Genomic DNA, 19,333 nt, shown 5'->3' with positions numbered 1-19,333 from the left:
GGAAACGACATTTGAGATGTGGGAGGCTCTCAAGAAGTTGTATCAGCATACTTCTGTGCAAAGAAGAATGTTGCTTGAGAATCAGATGAGGTCATATCAGATGAAGAAGGGGCAATCGATTGACACCTTCCTCAGAGGACTGGATGAGATACGAGACCAGTTGACTGCTATAGGAATGACACCAGATCATGAGTTGATGGTGAGGACAACCCTGAATGTTGTCTCGAAGACTGGGAAGTGTTTGTCCAAAGTATACTAGGCAAAGGGACATTTCCACCGTGGGACGAGATGTGGGAAGCTCTTCACGAGGAAGAGATAAGACGACATTCAAAGACAGGTAGCAGCAGGAAGGGGATCAAAGTCAAGCAAGAGGAGGAAGATGTGGCCCTAGTATCTGAGGGAACGCAGGAGAAGCAGAAGAAGAAGGATCTCTCCAAGAGCAAGTGCTTCCACTGTGGGGAGCTAGGTCATTATGCGACTCAGTGTCTAAGGAAGAGGAGTAAGGGAGAGTCTTTCGAGACTAAGGCAGCGCCAGCATGGGCAGAGAAGGAAATTTTGACAGACGATGACTGTGCCATGAGTGCACATGCACCACTTGAATAGAAGTGGGGAGACATCAAGTTGTAGTCAAGAGGACTACAGGTGATGAGGGGCAGGATCCTCGAGGTACCTAGCCTCTTGGATTAGACCTTGCTATGGGAGCCCCATTGAGGAGTAGCAGGACTGGCTGAGTGGGTAGAGACAGATGCGGATGGAGCGGCAGAAAGAGCTACAGTGCAGGAATCCCGAGACAGCGCAAGGCTAGCAAGTTGCAGCAGTGTGAGAGGCACAGGAGTGTTGCACCAATGCAGGAAGGCACATAGAGGTGTGCAACGGTGCGAGATGCAAGGAGTTGTTGCAACAACGCAGAGGTCAGAATGGGAGCACTTGTCAGCGGCAGAGGGAGCTTCAACATCAATGGGTGTTTCTAGCCCAACAAGGAGGTCAGTTGGGAGATCAGTTACTTACTTCTTGGTAACTGAGTTGTAGTGCAGCAGTGGGCAGCACGATGCAACATGATGAGAGGAGGTGCAGTGCAGATGCAGTGTTGGGAGGAAGGACCAGCAGCAGCACGGATGCAAAGGGAGCTGTCGTATAGATGCAGCAGTGGCAGTGGCAGAACCATGGGCAGTAGTGCAACAGATGTTGGGTAGGAAGGCCTAACATCAGCACAGGTACCAATGCCGGATGATTAGAGTAATACTCAGAGAGGAGTATTGCTAGAGCATAGTCCTCGCTAAGAGGGTGTGTTGATTTGGGGTAGCATCGGATGTGCTCTAGCCACAAAATTTGGTGGAGAGGTTGGGGCACATGAGATCTCCAATACCCAGAAAGGGTTTGGGCAAATTCTAAACAGATTAAGAGATATTAAAATAATTAATATTTTTAACGGAGTTCCTAAGTCTAAACTTAGGGAAAATAAAATATTAATGTGTATTAATTTGAATCTGTGTTAGAATGGTCCAAAAGACATGGATCAAGCCAGATCTAATCTTACTTGTTGATTAGGGACTTAATCTCGGTCATTGAGATGTCAACAGGAAAAGTATAAGAGGAGGCTTGAGGGTCACTTGGAGAATACACCAAAGTGATCAGTCATTCTATTATCTAGAGCAGGGTTTGCTAAGAGAGATAGAATCAGTGATCGGGAGAGCAGCTGAGGGGCATTGAGTACAGAGAGACAGAGAGGCAGAGATAGTGTTGGGTTAGCAACAGAGCAGCCAAAGAGAGAGATGCAGGAGTAGCCAGTGCTCACGTAGAGGCAGCTAAGTGCTACGTAGAGCACCAGAGGGGCCAACATAGCTGATGCAGAGGCTCAGAGAGCTGACGCAAGCCAAGATATGCTGACGCAGGGCCAGCGTTGGGCTAGGAGAGGCTGACGCAGTCCAGATTGGGCAGACGCTGGGGTTTCTAGGGCAGATTGGTGCTGAGTAGTTGCCAAAAGGATTATCCAAGGTTTCAGCTAGTAGATTTGTCAGAAACTGAGAGGTATTACTGCTCAAGAAATTCTCTGTTGGGTAGGCTAGTTTCGGCACCAAGATTGTACTCTGATATTGCTTAATAAGAAAACCCTCAGATAGCTGCACTGGTTTTCCCACATTGGGTTTTTCCGGGGACATTAGTCCAATAATAATGGTGTCATGTGGTTCGTTTGTTCTTGTTTCTTTTAGTTGTTGATCTGTAATATGTTGAGCATGCACTAGTGTTTATTTTCAGTATTTACATTGTAAATAACTTGTTAAGGAAAATAACAAGTAGGTAGGAATAAATCAGATAAAGTGCATGGAGGGTTTCTAACTAAGTAAACTTAGAAACTTTAACATCTACCAGGGCCAAAACCTCTCACTCTTTGAGAGGAAAACCCGCACAAAATTCTTCTTATAGAGATTCCAATTGACGAATACCAAGACCATGACCCTTGACCTATTAGGCCACTCCAAGACCAAGACACCAATCCTCTTCTTTGTCACTTCTGAGTTCATCATCATCACTACTGCTTCACCGAGGTCTTCACTACTGTTGTACTATCAAGGTCATTACTGAGATCACTATTGTTGCAACACTGTTATACTAAGACTTATGACAACATCTAGAAGTATGTCGAGAGAGTATCACTGAGATCCTCATCATAATAGTTATGCCAAGAATGTGACTGTCTTTCTTACTGATATCTTCACCGAGACTGTAATTATATTCTCCTTGCACCGAGATCACAGTTATGCTGAGAGTATATCATTGTGGGATTACTGAGTTCCTTCTTATCATAGTTATGCTGAGACTGTGAGAGAGTGTATACCCCTGTCATACCCATCCGAAAACCATAGAATCCTTCTCCAACCGAAACACTGTAATATTGTCTTCATCCGAGATTCTTGTACCATTTCACTTGTCTGAGATTTCAGAGAGGTGTTCGAAGATGTCACTGTAATTGTTACCGAGATTTCAGAGGTATGTCAAGGTTCTGTCCTCATCCAAAGTTGCAGAGGCTTGTCCAAAGTTCTGTCTCTCTGTGGTGACTCTAGTTATAGTTGTTTGTCCATGTATTCAAGCCGACATGAACCAGTGAACCGTTGTGTCTCCATATGTGAGCCGACTTGATATTTATATACATTTTGAGGCCGACATAACTACTTTCTTCATCGTTTTGCTTGTTGCCTTCTTCAGGAGGATTGTACTTGTCTTGGAGGGTTGATTTAGACACTAGGTTGACTCATATACATTACATATATGCTCAAGAAGAGCTCGTTAACATTTTCTTTGACTCTTTGAATTTCCTATAGCACTTCAACATGTGTTGGACCTATGTAATGAGCAAGAAACTCACTTTATAATTTACAAAAATAATATTTCTTTTCTTTTACAATTACAAAGATCAAAATTACATTTATGAAGACCAAACCTAGTTACATTTTGTCAACAAGATACCCTCACAAGGCCTGCTAAATTTTGAGGCAACATCTTCCAATGCCACTGTCGAGGGAGTATTAGAGTCGACCTCCTCGAAATCCAAACTCTAAGCTTCATTTCCTTGATTGAGCTCATCCCACTGAGAAGGATAAATCTAGTCATCTAGCAACTCCATTGGAAGAATGAAGATCTAGTTCTTCATTGAGCTTCAACATTTCAATGCCCGTAGGGTGAAGCAAGCATCTCTTAAGGGCATTTTTGAATTCACCTTGGAAACTCTCCATTTGGGTGTTATGCAAGACTCAAGGCAATGGCTCCTTGGGATCTGCATGAGATGCACTTGTTACCCACCATTTTGTGGGTGATATCCCTATGGGAAATTCCATGATGGTCCTCAGCCGACAGCCAACAGCCCATTGCAGCCACCAACTAGCTGATTATGCCATTTCGTCGTCACCTGAGCCAGCCTTGTGGTCCCTTACCCATCTGTCGATTCTCTTAGCAAACCCCGCTCTAGAAAATCGAACTAACTAATCAATTTTGGTGTATCTCCAACTGACCCTCAAGCCTCTTCTTATACTTTTCTTGTTGAGTCTTCAACGGCCGAGATTAAGTCCCTAATCAAGGGCTAAGATTAGATTTGGCTTGATCCTTGTCTCTTGGAACCTTCTAACCCAAAATTATACTAATACACATTAATATTTCAATTTTCCAAAGTTTATACTTAGGACCCCATTAAAAATATTAATTATTTTAATATCTCCTCATCCGGGTAGAATTTCTCCAAATGATTTCTGGGTTTTGGAGATCTCATGTGCTTTAGTTTCTCCACGAATTTTCATGGCTAAAGCACATCCAATGCTACCACAAATCAACAATTGCAATCATGGATTTTTCACAATCGAACTTGTCAAGAAGATGAGGACACCAATCCTCACTGCTCAGCGATCATTGACTTTCAACTTTCGTAGGCAAGAACCTACAAGAGATTTCAATCCCCTAACTGAGCTCCAACTCAACAACTTCATACGCACCAACCTACAAGAGACTCCAATCTCCTTAGCTGAGCACCAACTCAGCAATTCGTAGATCCTTAGACCTGTCAGTAACAACTCCTGGTTTATACAAACTGCCCTTCTTCAGTAGGGGTTGTCACCCTACCATACTATCTTCAGATTTTCACCCTTAACCTTGATTACAACCACCTGACATGTAAACTTTAACTTGTCTTAGCTCTTTAGCTTGACTCCTTGGCTCATTTTGATCTATATACAAGCACAATTCTTCTTTGTTACATTCTGCCTTTTGTCACACAATTACCAACACCTCTTGCACAAACTTCTTTGTCATCCTTGTTGAAAATCCAAGTACAATGTGTTCAAGCGAGATTTCTGAACTTCTGATATTTATTTGTGAATATATTAGGTTTTTCTTTGCAATTACTTTCTCTTCATCAAATAAAAACAGTAAGGAGAAAGAAGAGATCACTATAAGACACCAATGTTTAGGTCAGAGACTAGGGCAAAAACCCCACTAAGGGGAAAACCCAACAAATTATTTCCTTAGAGAGATCCTTCACTAATACATCAAGACAGGGGCTATTCTGGCCACAAGAAGGCTCCCACAAGTGCTAAGTTACCAATGCAGACTGTCCCCAATACAATGTGAACAAGAAATCCAACACGATCCAAGTTGATATTCTTACCATAATACTATACCCAAGCTTGGATAACACTTTCCTTCTGAAACTCGGATTTCTAATAGAGTGCAATCCTGAGGAAACACAAAAATCAGACCAATTACAGTCTTTAAATGACTTGGATCTCGTCTCAGGTCTCGGCCTAGTTGTAGATCTAAGGAAGCCTCAAACTCAGACTAAATACAAGCTTGGATCACAGAACAAAACACAAATGATACTTCTCTAGGGCTCAGCCTAGAGACTAATAGCCAATGATCTCGGACTAGAGCAGATTTTGATCTCCTTCCAGACCTTGAACTAATGTTAACGATCTCAAAACAATATGATTTCGAACCTCAGAAAGTATTTTGATACAACCTTCTAGAACTCGGCCTAGAAGAAGAACTAGGATGATAATTATCTTGGACAAGAAGCAGACTGTAGTGATCATAGATCTTAGACTTCGGACCCTCCAACAGAAGCTACAAAACTTCAGCCTTCAACTCAAACTGGATCAAATCTTAGAGAGAGGTAAAAAGAAGATTTCTTGCCTTGATATGCCCATATGCTCTTCCTTGTAGTCCTTTGCATAGGAGATCAGATCAGATGTGAGTGAGTGATCGAATTACACTTTAGGGAGTGCGAATTGAGTTCTTTATATAGCCATTAGATGATCTGAATTGGTGAGTTGTTAGGAAAACTGTCTTGACCATGACTAATGTGATCCGAATGAGTGATTTTCTAGGCAAGCCAACTAGCCATCATGTGATCCAAATGAGAGAGTTTCAAGGCATGCCAACTAGCCATCATGTGAGCTTCTAGGCAAGTCATCTTGATCATCTAGAAGAGCCAGCCTAGCACTTGTGGAGCCACTTGAAATAATAATTTTGTTTTTCTCGAATACAATGAAAATAAATAATTTTATGAAGACAGACCATAGCTACAATTTCAATAGTCCTTAGCTCTTGGAAACTCCTTGTCAGAGGGCTGAAGCACAAATACACACTCCAAAAAAAATATCGATCTTTGCACATGAATCAGTATTGTTCTGTCACAAACACTTCTGATATCAATTTAGGGCTTCCTTCAAAAGACTGCTTTAATTCTGATTTTTCATGTCTTTCTCTCACTCTTTTGAGTAAAAGTGATTTTTCACGAGGGAAAATTAATATTTTCCACCCCAAAATGGATACTAGGGTAATATTGGTGCTTTGAGCATAAAAATCAGGTACCCACATGCCATATGAGTCTTCCTAGTACCACTTTTTTATTTGTTGCATAAAAATTAATTTAAAACTTCATTTTGCAAGAAATTTTTAATTATTAAAAAATCCTATTAAAACCTAATGCAATTTTGCGAGACTCAAGATAATGCCTAGCATGGTAATATACATTGACCCTAGACTTAGAAAACACACTCAAGGCCTAGTTATTAAGGCACTCTAACTTTGGAGGTTGTGAGTGAAAAAACTAAATTAATTATATACCGCTAAAAAGCAGAAATAATTAACTAAGTGAAAAAACACTCTAGAGAAACTTCCTTAGTAACCAGGTCCCAAGGGTCTAAATCTTTTACATAAGTTCATCATGCTAGTGACATTTTTTACAACTCCCCCGTGGGGGTACAGAATTTGCATAGAGAAAAAATGAGAGAAGGAGAGAGAAGCGAAAGGGGCAAAATTGCCCTGCTTGACTACTGAATTTGAAAAAAATTGTCAAGCACTTTGTTCATTGGGCCATGGAGTCTTCATTTGCTGATAGGTTTATATGGTAGGTAACAAGGCCCATCCTTGTTATTTGCATCTCGTTTCTAGCGGGTAGTCAATTTCCTAGCTAGTTAATGTTTGGGCTCATCACCACTAGCTTAGTACTCTATTATATCTGAACCAAGAGGTGCCATAGGAGCATAGCTATATATTGTACACATGCTCAATGGTTTTCTCTAGGCAATTAATGAAATAACTATCAACAAAACATTTTGATTAATGTAACATGTTTTATAAATCTAAAAATTTAACGTTATTGAAGTCAAAAATGTGAAATCTCAAAGAAAAGCTTCTTCCACAAGTATAAAATAGAGAAGGATCAAAGTCAAAGAGTGTTATTCTTGATTGTAATTTTTTCTGAATGTCAAATTCAGGGAAATACTTCTAGTGCAGCAGGTTTAGATGAAATTATAAAGGCTGGAGCTATAGGCTTAAAGCTTCATGAAGATTGGGGAAGCACTCCTGCTGCTATTGACACGTGTCTAAATGTGGCTGACATGTATGATGTACAGGTAAGTAATGTTTTGGACTTTCAAAATTTCTTCTAGAACTGATTTCAATGGATAAATAATACTTTTTTCCCCAATTATAGGTGACCATTCACACAGATACATTGAATGAGGCTGGTTGTGTTGAGCATTCAATTGGTGCATTTCATGATAGAACAATACACACCTACCACAGGTAGACTTATAATCTGTATTCCATTATTATATTTGCAATCAAGTGATAGTTTGCATTTCCATCAAAATGATTATGGATCTTGGAGTTGTATCGATATAAAGAGTCGGGTCATGACGTGATATGGTGATGGATGTGGTCAAATCATGCCACTATGGTACCAATTTATAATATAATGAGATTGTCATGAATGAATATAATAGGTTACCAGAGTCCTGGAATTATTATACTCATTTCACTTGATGCTATCATAATGTAATTGAATAATAGATTAATTGCATGTTAATGCTAAGTTGGAATGAAAAAATGTATGTAGTTGATCATGAATCTGTTTGGCTACTAATAGTATATCAGTTATAGAGGAGTTTCCTTCGTTGTAAATCATTTCAAACTTATAGCACTTTTTATAAAAAGGCTAATTTATTTTGTTATATTCTAGATACTTGTGTACATAATACTACTAAGAATGCTTAGATGAAGTCTTTGGTATTTAATATGACTAAATGTTTTTCATTATTAACTATTGTTTAATAAAGGATCTAAAACATATTTTACTATTTTAGTTATGATAAGGCCTTGTTACAACAAAATCTAGCACCCATGTATGATGTAAAGCTCCAAGCATCAAAGGGCTAGTTTCTGTAACTTAGGAATGCTACAAATTGTCACCTCGCTAGCTCCTCCTCACAGTTTTGGTTGGCTCTTCTCCAACTCAAGGGGAGCTTCCCTAAAGATAGGATCGCCAAGGCTGTGGAGTGGAGGCTCAAGGTGATTTTGTAAAGAGCTAGTCTAAGAAAAACAAATGGTGTAGTGAAATGGAAAAAGGAAATGGGAATGAAAGCAAAGGAAGGAGAAGGAACAACGAAATGAGATGATATGGAACCAATGCCTATCAACCTTTGGGCTAATGATATCATGAAATATTGCATGAAGGTGTCACAATTGAACTACTTTGTGTTGATTTTTGTAGCATCGGATGTGTTCTAGCCATGAAAATTTGTGGAGAGGCTAGAATACATGTATTCTCCAAAACCCAGAAGTCGTTTCTGGAAATTCCACCTAGAGATGACTTAATTAAAATAATTAACTTTTTTTTAATGGTTCCTAACAATGTTGCACGAAGCGGGAGCGAAGCGGAAGCGCGGAGCGCGGAAGCGTCATTTTCCAAAAATCTAGGAAGCGAAGCGTCCGCGGAAGCGTCTGCTATATATATATATATATATTTATATTTTTTTGCATTTATACTCAAAACAAACATCCCAAATACCAAATTAATTGTAGAAGACATGAAAACATGCATATTTTTGCATAAATCAAGATAGATATGGCATCCATGATTCCATTGTAGTTACTAGTATGTACAACAATCATCTATATTCTAGCTATTACAAACATACATCAAATTTTTAAGCATATTATAAAACATAAAACATTTAAGCATATTATAAAACATAAAACATAGAGCATATTATGATTTATCTAGCAAGTGAGCAACTGTCAACATTTGTCATGTCCAAAATTCAAATAATAATGTTTACAAAATATGTCACTTGGTCACCGCCAAGCCAAAAAGGTTCAAAATTCAAATTCACAAGTCTACAAGTCTCAGTCTAACTCAATGATGTATATGTTCTGTTCAAAATGATGATGGTAACAATTAATACAGTGCGTCCCTCCAGCTCAGTCTTTGTAATCAAAACTTCAGATTTCAGATTATCCTTGAATAATTATGCAAGTGTTGTGTGTGTGGACTCCATTCTTGTTAGATGTTGTCAAAAGAAGCTATGTCAACAGGACTTCAAAGTCCAGTCCACAAAATACTGATTTCAACTAGGTTGTTGTTTCAAGGTTACTTTGGCATTCTGTCATCATCATGTTACTGCTTGCAAGAGTAAAGTAAGGTTGCAATACTATAGATGTCTTTGTATCATCATTTAATTTGCCAGCAAGATTATTACAGATGTATACTGAATTAGGTATCTCTATCACTGTTCTATGCTTTTCACTGTTCATGGATGTGGAAACCCCAGAACTGTATCCATATATATATATATATATATATATTTCACGTGCTCTGCTCAATCTTTGCTACAGACTTTGTGCAAAGAAATAATGACAGTAATGAAGACTGAATACCATACAAACTGCTTGGATTCACTACTTTGCAACAATGATTGTGACTGGTAATACTGTCAAGAATAATTCACTGAAGGTGATGGAAGTCCTTACTCACAAAACCAAGACTTGATATACAGTAAGCTTTTGCAAATATTATGAACCTTCCTAACTTCTGTTGTTGTCCATAGAAGGTTTATTCTCAGGATTATACCATAGTCTAATTCAACCAAGTTTGATTCTGTCTTCAGTTCCAGCACTCAATGAAACATACTTCTTTAGGGCTTCTACAAAGGTCAACTCAAACACCTTATGAAGGCCCCACTCCCAGGCATATAAATTTACATTTTGTTCTGTACCAACCGGAATATAAATTTACATTTAGTAAGCTTTTGCAAATATTATGAACCTTCCTAACTTCTGTTGTTGTCCATAGAAGGTTTATTCTCAGGATTATACCATAGTCTAATTCAACCAAGTTTGATTTTGTCTTCAGTTCCAGCACTCAATGAACTGTTGCGCCCGGGTTGCGTGCGGGTTGCGCCCGGGTGGCGTGCGGGTGGCGTGCGCTTCCGGGCAGGTTGCGTGGCGCCACCTCTTGCCCGAATCGCCTTCCGAAGCGCGATTCCGGGGGCAACGCAACCTATATGGCAGGAATCGTTTTTAAAACCAGGAATCGCGCCACCTCAAATTCGGAATCGCGCTTCTTTTGGAGATTCCGGAACGATTCCGCACGGGTCGCGGTTTCGGGTTAGGATCGGGGGGGGGGCGATTCCTGCAACCCTGGTTCCTAAGTCTAAACTTAGGAGATTTGGTTAATTAAAGGGTATTAATTAAGTCATGGTGAGAATCTTCTAGAAGAAAACATGGATTGATTTCTAGTTAATCTTAGCCATCGATTATGTTTTAATCTTGGTCGTTGGTGCTCCAACAAAATATTATAAGAAGAAGTCGATGGGTAGATGGAGGAAACACCAGATCAGATACTCAGTTGCTCAAGCAGATCAATTTTCTCAGTGGCTAAAGTTCGGCAAGAGAAAATCGAATCAAAGAGTGAGTTGCACGTGGGAGAGAGAGGGCATCAACATAGTCTGAGAGTGCAGGACAAATCTGGAGGGGGCAACACAGAGGAGGGATGCAAATCATCAGCACAGAAGGATTGACACAGGGCCTACACAGTCACTGCGCAGAGGGTGACGCAGAAAGGCCAACAAAAGGGGCAGGAGGTCCTCTTCAGGGTCAGAGAAACGTTGTGGAGTGTGAGAAATTCACCAGTAAATTTCTCTTAGTGACTCTTCCTCTATTTTGTCTTGTACAAAAATTATTGTTGAAGATTAATAAAAAAAACCCTCATTTGCTGCACTAGTTTTCCCACATTGGGTTTTTCTGGGGACAATTGTCCAAAAATAACTGTCACTATGGTTATATATGTGCTAGTATTTTCCTTGTATTTACTTTCCGCAGAATTTTATTTGTGAAGGCTGTAGTGTATGTATTTTGATATTTGTCGTAGAAAACTGCAAATAATTTGTTTAAGTAATTTAACAAATAGAAGAAATATTATCAGTTACTGCAGTAGGATTTGGGATCACCGAATTTTCACATGGTATTAGAGCACTGGTAAAGCAAGAAGAGCTTGGTTGCAAACGGGAGAAGGATTTCAAAAAGAACTGCCTAGGCAGCAATTCGAAACCCCAGAGAGGCTGAATAGTCCATTTGCTAGGTGAGCAAATTTTTCGTGGAAAAATAATTCTCTGAGTGAGTCGACAGAGAATAAAAAATTTTGGATCGAGATTTGTTAGACGCAGAGGGGGTAGTGCAGCAGTTTCCATGCAGAGCAGCAAATTCAGTGCTGGGAAGGAAATAACACATAAAATTATGGATAATCAAGAAGTCTCGGAATTATCTTCCAAATTGGAAGATGAGTTTGTGTATCTGTTAGGATCGGCTTTAGCTGATGTCTGGTATATTGATAGCGAAGCTTCAGCTCGCATGACTAGAGTAAGGATATTTCTCAAGCTATCAAGAGGAGCAAATGGACTTCCAGATAACTATGGGCAACAGAACTAAGTGTACTCCAGTAGAGAGAGGCACCATAGATTTTCAAACAGAAGCAAGAACTAGTACTAGCACCATGAATGTACTGCATGTGCCAGGATTGGGTTGAACCTAATTTCAGTGTCTCAATTGCAGGACAAGGGATACGATGTATACTTTGTGGAAAAGAAAGTATATGTCAAGCATCCTACCTAGAAGAAGGTGAGGCAGATTGGAGCTCGAAGCAACAGGCTATATAAATTGCAGATCGATTCTCTAATGGCATTGATAGGCAGTGATAACAACAGTAGGAAGGAGAGGAATGAACTATGGCACAGGAGGATGGGACACTTGCACCATGGAGCACTCAAGTTGCTCAGAGAGACAGTAACAAGAGTTCCAGCTCTCAACACCGAACACGATGATCTATGTCGCGGATGTGTACTTGGAAAGTACGCAAAAGAAACGTTTCCCAGAAGTGACAGCAAAGCCAATGGCGTGTTATGATTGATACACTCAAATATTTGCGGCCCTATGTCCACCAGAGCTCTTAGCGGTGGCGAGTATTTCACCACCTTCATTGATGACCATTCCAGAATAACCTAGATCTACTTCTTAAAGACCAAGGATTGGGTCTTTGATCGGTTTCGAAAGTTCAAGGCTCTCGTAGAAAACATGACAGGGAAATAGATCAAGGTACTACATTCAAATAATGGTGGAGAATACACGGATAAAGACTTCACAGATTTCTGTGCAAAGGAAGGTATCAAAAGAGAGTGGACACCTCCCTACAATCCGCAACAGAATGGAGGAGCGGAGCAGAAGAACAGAACTATAGTCGAGGCAACAAAGGCCATGTTGTATGATCAGGATTTGCCTGGAATCCTATGGGCAGAAGCATGCCACACAGCAGTGTACATTCAAAACAGGACACCTCACAGAGCTTTGGGGAAGAAAACGCTAGAGGGAGTTTTCACCGAGAAGAAACTTGAGGTAGTCATTTGAGGATATTCGAAAGTGTGGCCTATTGTCACATTCCAGATGAGAAGCGTAGTAAGTTGGATCAGACTGCAGAAAAGGGGTATCTCGTGGGATATAGTGAGACCTCAAAGGCATACAAAATCTACGTTCCTGGCAGCAGGAAGATTGTAGTGAGGCGAGATGTAAAGTTCATGGAAGACAGAGCTTTCAGAAAATCTCGAGAGATGCCTATAGGAGATCAGTCATCAGATGTTCCTTTAGTCCAACAATAGCAGGGACTGCCAGTAGAACAAACAAGGGGACAATCACATTATTCGAGTACAATGACTAGTACCAACATCTCCTCAGGGGCAAGAGATCTAGGAAGTTCTTAGCAGACAGAGCTACAAGTACAGGTAGAGGAACAGATTGAACCTCCCACCACCAGTGGTAGGACCAGTAGGGAAGTGCGTCAGACCTTAAAGGATGCAGAAGAGTTTGTTGGATATCCTAGAACTGACAAGAGGCAGCACATGCAACCTGACAAATACCAGGCCTCGGTGGCTCAAGCTGCAGAACCCTCCAATTTTCAAGAAGCCGCACAACATCAGGTGTGGGTGGATGCCATGGTAGAAGAATATAGTTCTATCACGACAAATGATGTTTGGGAGGTGGTGCTTAGACCAGAGAATAGATTAGTTTTAGGTTCCATATGGATCTACAAGATCAAGTACGATGCAGCATTTTCATTAGATTTTGTCATGTACGAGGGTAAGGAACTAGTATTTAATAAAGAGCAACAAACCCTCTATGTACTTTGATGTTAGTGGCAATGGTTGTCGAACTCCTCTATCATGACTCTACTAAAAATGTACCCATCACTAAAACAAAATCTTGACTTGACATGCTACGCTTTTTCTATCTTATTTTAATGCTTAGAGGGTTATATTGATGATAAAGATCCCAATATAGGCAATGATTGCAAACTTGGATGCTACTCATTCTTCAAATGAGGATGAGGAGGATGATCAGGATGATGATTCTGATGATAACATTGACAATTAGCACTTGTAGGTTGTAGTTGTAGTATTGTAGACTATAGTATCATACTATCATGTTATTTTGGACTATAAAGGCCTTTTAGAGCCTGCTGCTTGATGTTTTTTGGTTCAACGATGTTTTGCACTAAGTGCTATTTTGGTTATATGCACTATTACTTGCTATATAAATGAGAACTTTTGCATATTTGTGTATAAATGGTTTGGATTCATATGGATGCACATGAATATATATGTTTTTCTTTAAAATATGAATATTTTATGTGTTTTTGGTAAACCGGTTTTTTTTTTAGTTTCGGTCTGGTTCCGACTGGTTCCCTGGTCCACAAGGTTTTTCGGTTCGATCACTAGTTCGATTATGATAACATTGGCAAGGAGGAGGGCTGAGGCCCTTTGAGGGCTAGATAGCTCCTCTAGAGGGGAGTCGAGGGCCTTAAGAGGCCACTGCCAGCCCTAAAAGGGCTGCGTCCAAGAGAAAAGAGAGGGTCGAGGACCCTAGGAGGCCATCAGGCCTCACAGCTAGGCCAAAATGGAGGACAGCTAGGCTCAAAGGCTTCAAAAAAAATTGAATCTCTACAAACAAAAATTTGTCCAGAAATTCACTGCAAAAAGGTTGGACGACTTCCTCTTAAGGCTGGACGTTTAGCTTGGAGGCTAGATCTTGCCTTCCTAGGCCTAGATCTGCCTCAAAACCCCAACAAAATTCTCTTGATCAACTTGAAGCTTACCTGCAAAAAAACAAATCAAAGAATGTCAAACCCCAAATATATATACAAAAATATAAAATCCCAAAACATAATAAAACCCCAAGTGCTGCAAAACAAATGGGTTAGAAATAATTTACAAATATACAATATTTACAAATTCAAAATTTTTTGGAGAAATAATTTTGGATAAATAACAATGGATGAGCAAATTTCGAAAAATAAATATTGGCCAAAACCCTCCCTACAAAATCAAGTACCATAAAGAAATCTCCTTACCCAAATACAATCAACTCTTCCCCACAATCTGTGAACTTGGAGCCCAAGGGGTAGCGTACCTGTAATAATATTCTCAAGAATATTGTTAGATCATATGGTGAATCAGATCACCTAAGATAGCATGTACTAATAGAATGTTCTTATCACCGACAAATGAAATAAAAATTATTTAGCAATATTCAGCACAATGTAGGATTACACATAGCTAACACATACCACAAATCAGCGGGGGGCGGGGGAACACCATGAACTGAACCCCAAAGTCTTTCTATTATTATACACCCAGCAGAGTACCATCTCAATACCAGCGTTCAAGAATTACATCATCCAAAGATATTCAATAGAAGCAAAATGACTTCTTTATATAGAGAAACCCTTCCAAGTGAAAATAAAGGCTAGTTGGCTTGATCCTCGTCAAAATAATCTCGATCGTCAAAAATATCATGATCATTTTTAATCTTCATCGTCAAATTTTTAATTTTGAGGAAAAAATCGATTTTTTCTTAAAACCCACTTTTAATTAATCCAAACATTAATTTTTTGGATTAATTTCCTCAAAAATTTGACTTTGACTTAACCACCAAAGTCTAAGGGCTCAAATTTTCTTAAAATATCGATTTTTCCCTTGGTGGGGGACCTCCAAAAATTGGCTTTCCTTTGACCCATAATTTTTTTATTATTTTCCACTTGGAGAGAAATTAATTTCTCTATAATTATTTTTTGACTCATAAATAATTAACTTTTTGGCATAGGATTTAATTTAATTTTGCTAGAAAAATTAAATAATTGACACTAAAGGGAATTAATAATTTTTCCGCCCTCAAATATTTTAGCCATGGTATCTAAATATGAGGGACCATGCACTAAAATATTTTTTACATCAAATTATCATAATATCAACCTTTGAAAGGGGAAAACACTTTTAGACTCGACCCTCAACAAGTAACTCAATTTTGCGACTTAATATGATCTAGTATAGACCAAATGTGTTTTTAATAAAATAGTTTAGCCAAATGTCCTTAAATTATTCCCAAACACACTTTTACAAAGACTCAATGTAACACTAGGACTCACCTAAGACCTTGTCAAGGGATTCCACCCTAGCTTTGGGGTTTACGCTGGAAGAAAAACTTTGTCAATTATCGTTTTTAGAAACACACATAATTCGATGAGGTTAAAAAACTTCCTAGGATGAAATCCGTTGCCAAAATCAGAGGCTTACCTAGGTGTTGTTACATAATTAAACGACCATACTAGCATCATTTACAATATAACTTACAGAAATTGGGTTTACAATGATACAATAGTGTTGGTTGATGACTTTTAACTTCTGACAAACAAAAAAAAAATCATATCTTTGGATTATGCTTCCTTGGATTGTTGACTAAGTGTGGTCAACAGGAACTCCATGCAATCTCACTATTTCCTTTACGAAAATTTAAACCACCTCACTCGTTGAATTTGTAGACTTAAGAGCTACAAAGTGAGCCACTTTACTCAACTTGTCAACCACTACCATGATGGCATCATGTTGCTTAGAAGTCTTTGGCAACCCTGTAATGAAGTCCATAGAAATCACCTCCCACTTTCATTTTGGAATGGGAATAGACTGCAATAAGCTAGTTGGGTGCTTGCACTCAACTTTCACCTATTAGCATTCAATGCATTTCGAGATGAAATCAACCACCTCCCTTTTCAAGTCAAGACAATAGTAAAATTTCTTGATGGTTGTTAGAGTCTTTTCATAACTTGGGTGACTGGAGTATGGTTTAGTATGAAACTCCTTCAATATCAGCTTCTTTAGATTGCCCTCATTTGGCACATAGATTCTATTCTTGAATCTAATAAACCCATATTTTGAGAGGCAATATTCCTTGTCTCATTCACCCTTGGACTCTTGTAGCAATTTCTCCTTTAACTGTTGATGTTTTTCATCTTGCTGCCCTGCACTTTTGATCCTTTCTTCAAGATTAGTCTCATAAGAACTTATGGCTGCTATATAGTTCATTTGTACTCTCTTGTTGAGTGCATCAGCCACTCTATTCTCCTTGCATTTTATATACTTGATTTCAAAATCAAATTCACTAAGCGTGCCCAGCCATCTGGCTTGCCTTGCATTTAATTTAGGTTGATCAAACAAATATTTCAGCCCTCCATGATCAGTCATTAGAGTAAATTTTCTACCAAGGAGGTAGTACCTCCACATCTTCAATGCATGGACAATGGTAGCCAATTCCAATTCATAAGTTACATAATTTCGTTGATGTTCATTTAACTTTCGAGATTCATAACAAATCACTTGGCCTTCTTACATCAAGACTCCATCGAGCCCCTCTTTGCAAGCATTTGTGCAAACCACAATCCTTCTCAGGTTTTGCTATTTTTAGCATTGGTGCATTAGTTAACAATTGCTTCAACTAATTGAAACTTGTTGCACAGTCAATTGTCCATTCGAACTTCTTCCCTTTCTTTTGCAATGTAGTAATTTGGTGGCCAATCTTGGAGAAGTTCTTGATGAATCTCTTGTAATAGCCTGTCAATCCCATAAAGGACCTAATTTCAGCCATATTCTTATGTGTTGGCATTCCATGATGGCCTTAACCTTTTCTGGATCAATTGCTACTCCCTCTTTTGAGACAATGTGTCCCAAATAATGGATATGTGATTGGAAGAAATCACATTACTAAGCTTTGCATAAAGCTTATGTTCTCTTAGCAACTGTAGTACTACGGTCAGATGCTCTTCATGTTCCTCCTTGGTCTTTGAATAGACCAAAATGTCATCAACAAAAACTACCACAAATCTGTCCAAGTAAGGCAGCACACTATTCATCAAGCACATGAAAGTTGCAAGGGCATTAGTAAGCCCAAAGGGCACTACCACAAACTCGTAATGCCCATACCTAGTTCTAAATGTTGTCTTATGGATATCTTCGTCTTTAATGTGCACTTGATGATAGCCTGATTTCAATTCAATCTTGGAGAAGAATGTTGCTCCCCTTAACTGATCGAATAGATCATCAATTCTTGGCAAGGGATACCTATTCTTGATGGTCACTTTGTTCAGTTGTCTATAGTCAATGCACAACCTGAGTGTGCCATCCTTTTTCTTCATGAATAGAACTAGTGCTCCCCATAGAGACACACTTGGCCTTATGTAGCCCTTGCCCAACATCTCCTTGAGTTGTAACTTTAGCTCAATCAATTTTAGAGTACTCATTCTATATGGAGCCTTTGATGTTGGAGCTAATCCTAACATTAATCCAATGGAGAAATCCACCTCTCTATGAGGAGGCAACCCAGGTATTTCCTCAAGAAAGACATTGAAACTATTTTAAAACAGGGTATTTCCTTAGAACATCACTATTGTCATTCCCAATGTTGCAGTTAGTTTCAGCATTGCTAGACATTTGCACAACAAATAAAATACATCCCTTTCTACAGCTTCTCTTGGCTTGCATAACCGAAATTAATCTCACAGAAGTAGGTTTCAGTTTTCCCCGCAATATTCTATGCTCTTTGGCTTCATCAAGGCATTCGATGGTCTTCTCAAAACAATCAACCTTGGTGTCGTGTGTATACAACTAGTCCGTCCCCAACAATGTGTCATATGCTCTGAGTGGTAGTACATTGAAATTGGTGACAGTTGGAAAGCCATTTAGGTTAATCAGGCATGACCTTATTATGTGCTCCACTCTCCTCATCCCTATGGCCAGTTGAACTAGCCAAGGCTCAGTATGCACTTCCCTTTTCAATGCACATTTTTCAATAAATGTAGTCTCAACCATCTACAAATCATCAACTGAAAATAAAAGACAAACACACAAGGGACATCGTTATTTTTGGACAATCATCCTCGGAAAAACCCAATGCAGGAAAACCGGTGCAGCAATTCTGAGGGTTTATATTATTAAGCAGCTTTCTTGAGTACAACTAGGGTTCCAAACTGGCTCACCCAACAGAGATATCTATCTGGCAGTAATACCTCTCTTCAGAAGCAGATATTCAGCAAGTCTGCTCCACGAAAATCTCTCCAACGCTTCTCTGAGGCTCTATGTCAGCCCTCTTGGCCTCTGCGTCACTCTGAAACCCCCTGCGTCTGCCTTCTATTGCTCTGCGCTAGCTCTTTGGCCTTCTGCGTCACCCACGCAGGCCCTACTAGCCTCTGTGCAGTCACTCTGGCCCTCTGCATGGCTCCTGCTAGCTCTGCGTAGCCTCCTCTGCCTCTGCACTGGTCCTTCAACACTATCTTTGCTTCTCTACTATGCACTCTTTGCCCCTTGCTGCAACTTAGATCACTTGTTTGAATTTTCTCAGCAAACCCCGCACCAGAAAATCGAACTGATCCAACTGACCCTCAAGCCTCCTCTTATACTTTTTTGTTGAGTCTTCAACGGCCGAGATTAAATCCCTAATAAATGACTAAGATTAGATTTGGCTTGATCCATGTCATTTAGAACATTCTCACCCAGTTTTATATTAATACCCATTAATATTTTAACTTTCCTAAGTTTAGACTTAGGAACTCCATTAAAAATATTAATTATTTTAATATCTCCCTAACCGGGTGGAATTTCCCCAAACCATTTCTGGCTCTTGGAGATCTCAT

At 39.4% G+C, this 19,333-nt stretch overlaps 1 protein-coding gene across 1 annotated transcript in view; it reads left to right on the top strand.

Annotated features, from left to right (window-relative positions):
* Positions 1-19,333, top strand: part of LOC149202321 (urease-like) — a 115,232-nt gene that overhangs the window by 10,771 nt on the left and 85,128 nt on the right. Inside the window, exons 2-3 of the mRNA XM_089399945.1 lie at positions 7,266-7,403; positions 7,484-7,575. Coding sequence (XP_089256071.1) covers positions 7,266-7,403; positions 7,484-7,575 — 230 coding nt within the window. The remainder of the gene's footprint in view (positions 1-7,265; positions 7,404-7,483; positions 7,576-19,333) is intronic.

This window comes from Pinus tabuliformis, chromosome 2_1 (assembly GCF_031772625.1).
Source record: "Pinus tabuliformis cultivar Carrire ecotype Pingquan chromosome 2_1, CPIR1, whole genome shotgun sequence".
Classification (NCBI taxonomy): Eukaryota; Viridiplantae; Streptophyta; class Pinopsida; order Pinales; family Pinaceae; genus Pinus; species Pinus tabuliformis.
The sequence above is the reverse complement of the archived record's forward strand: the minus strand, read 5'-3'. Positions and strand labels throughout refer to the sequence as shown.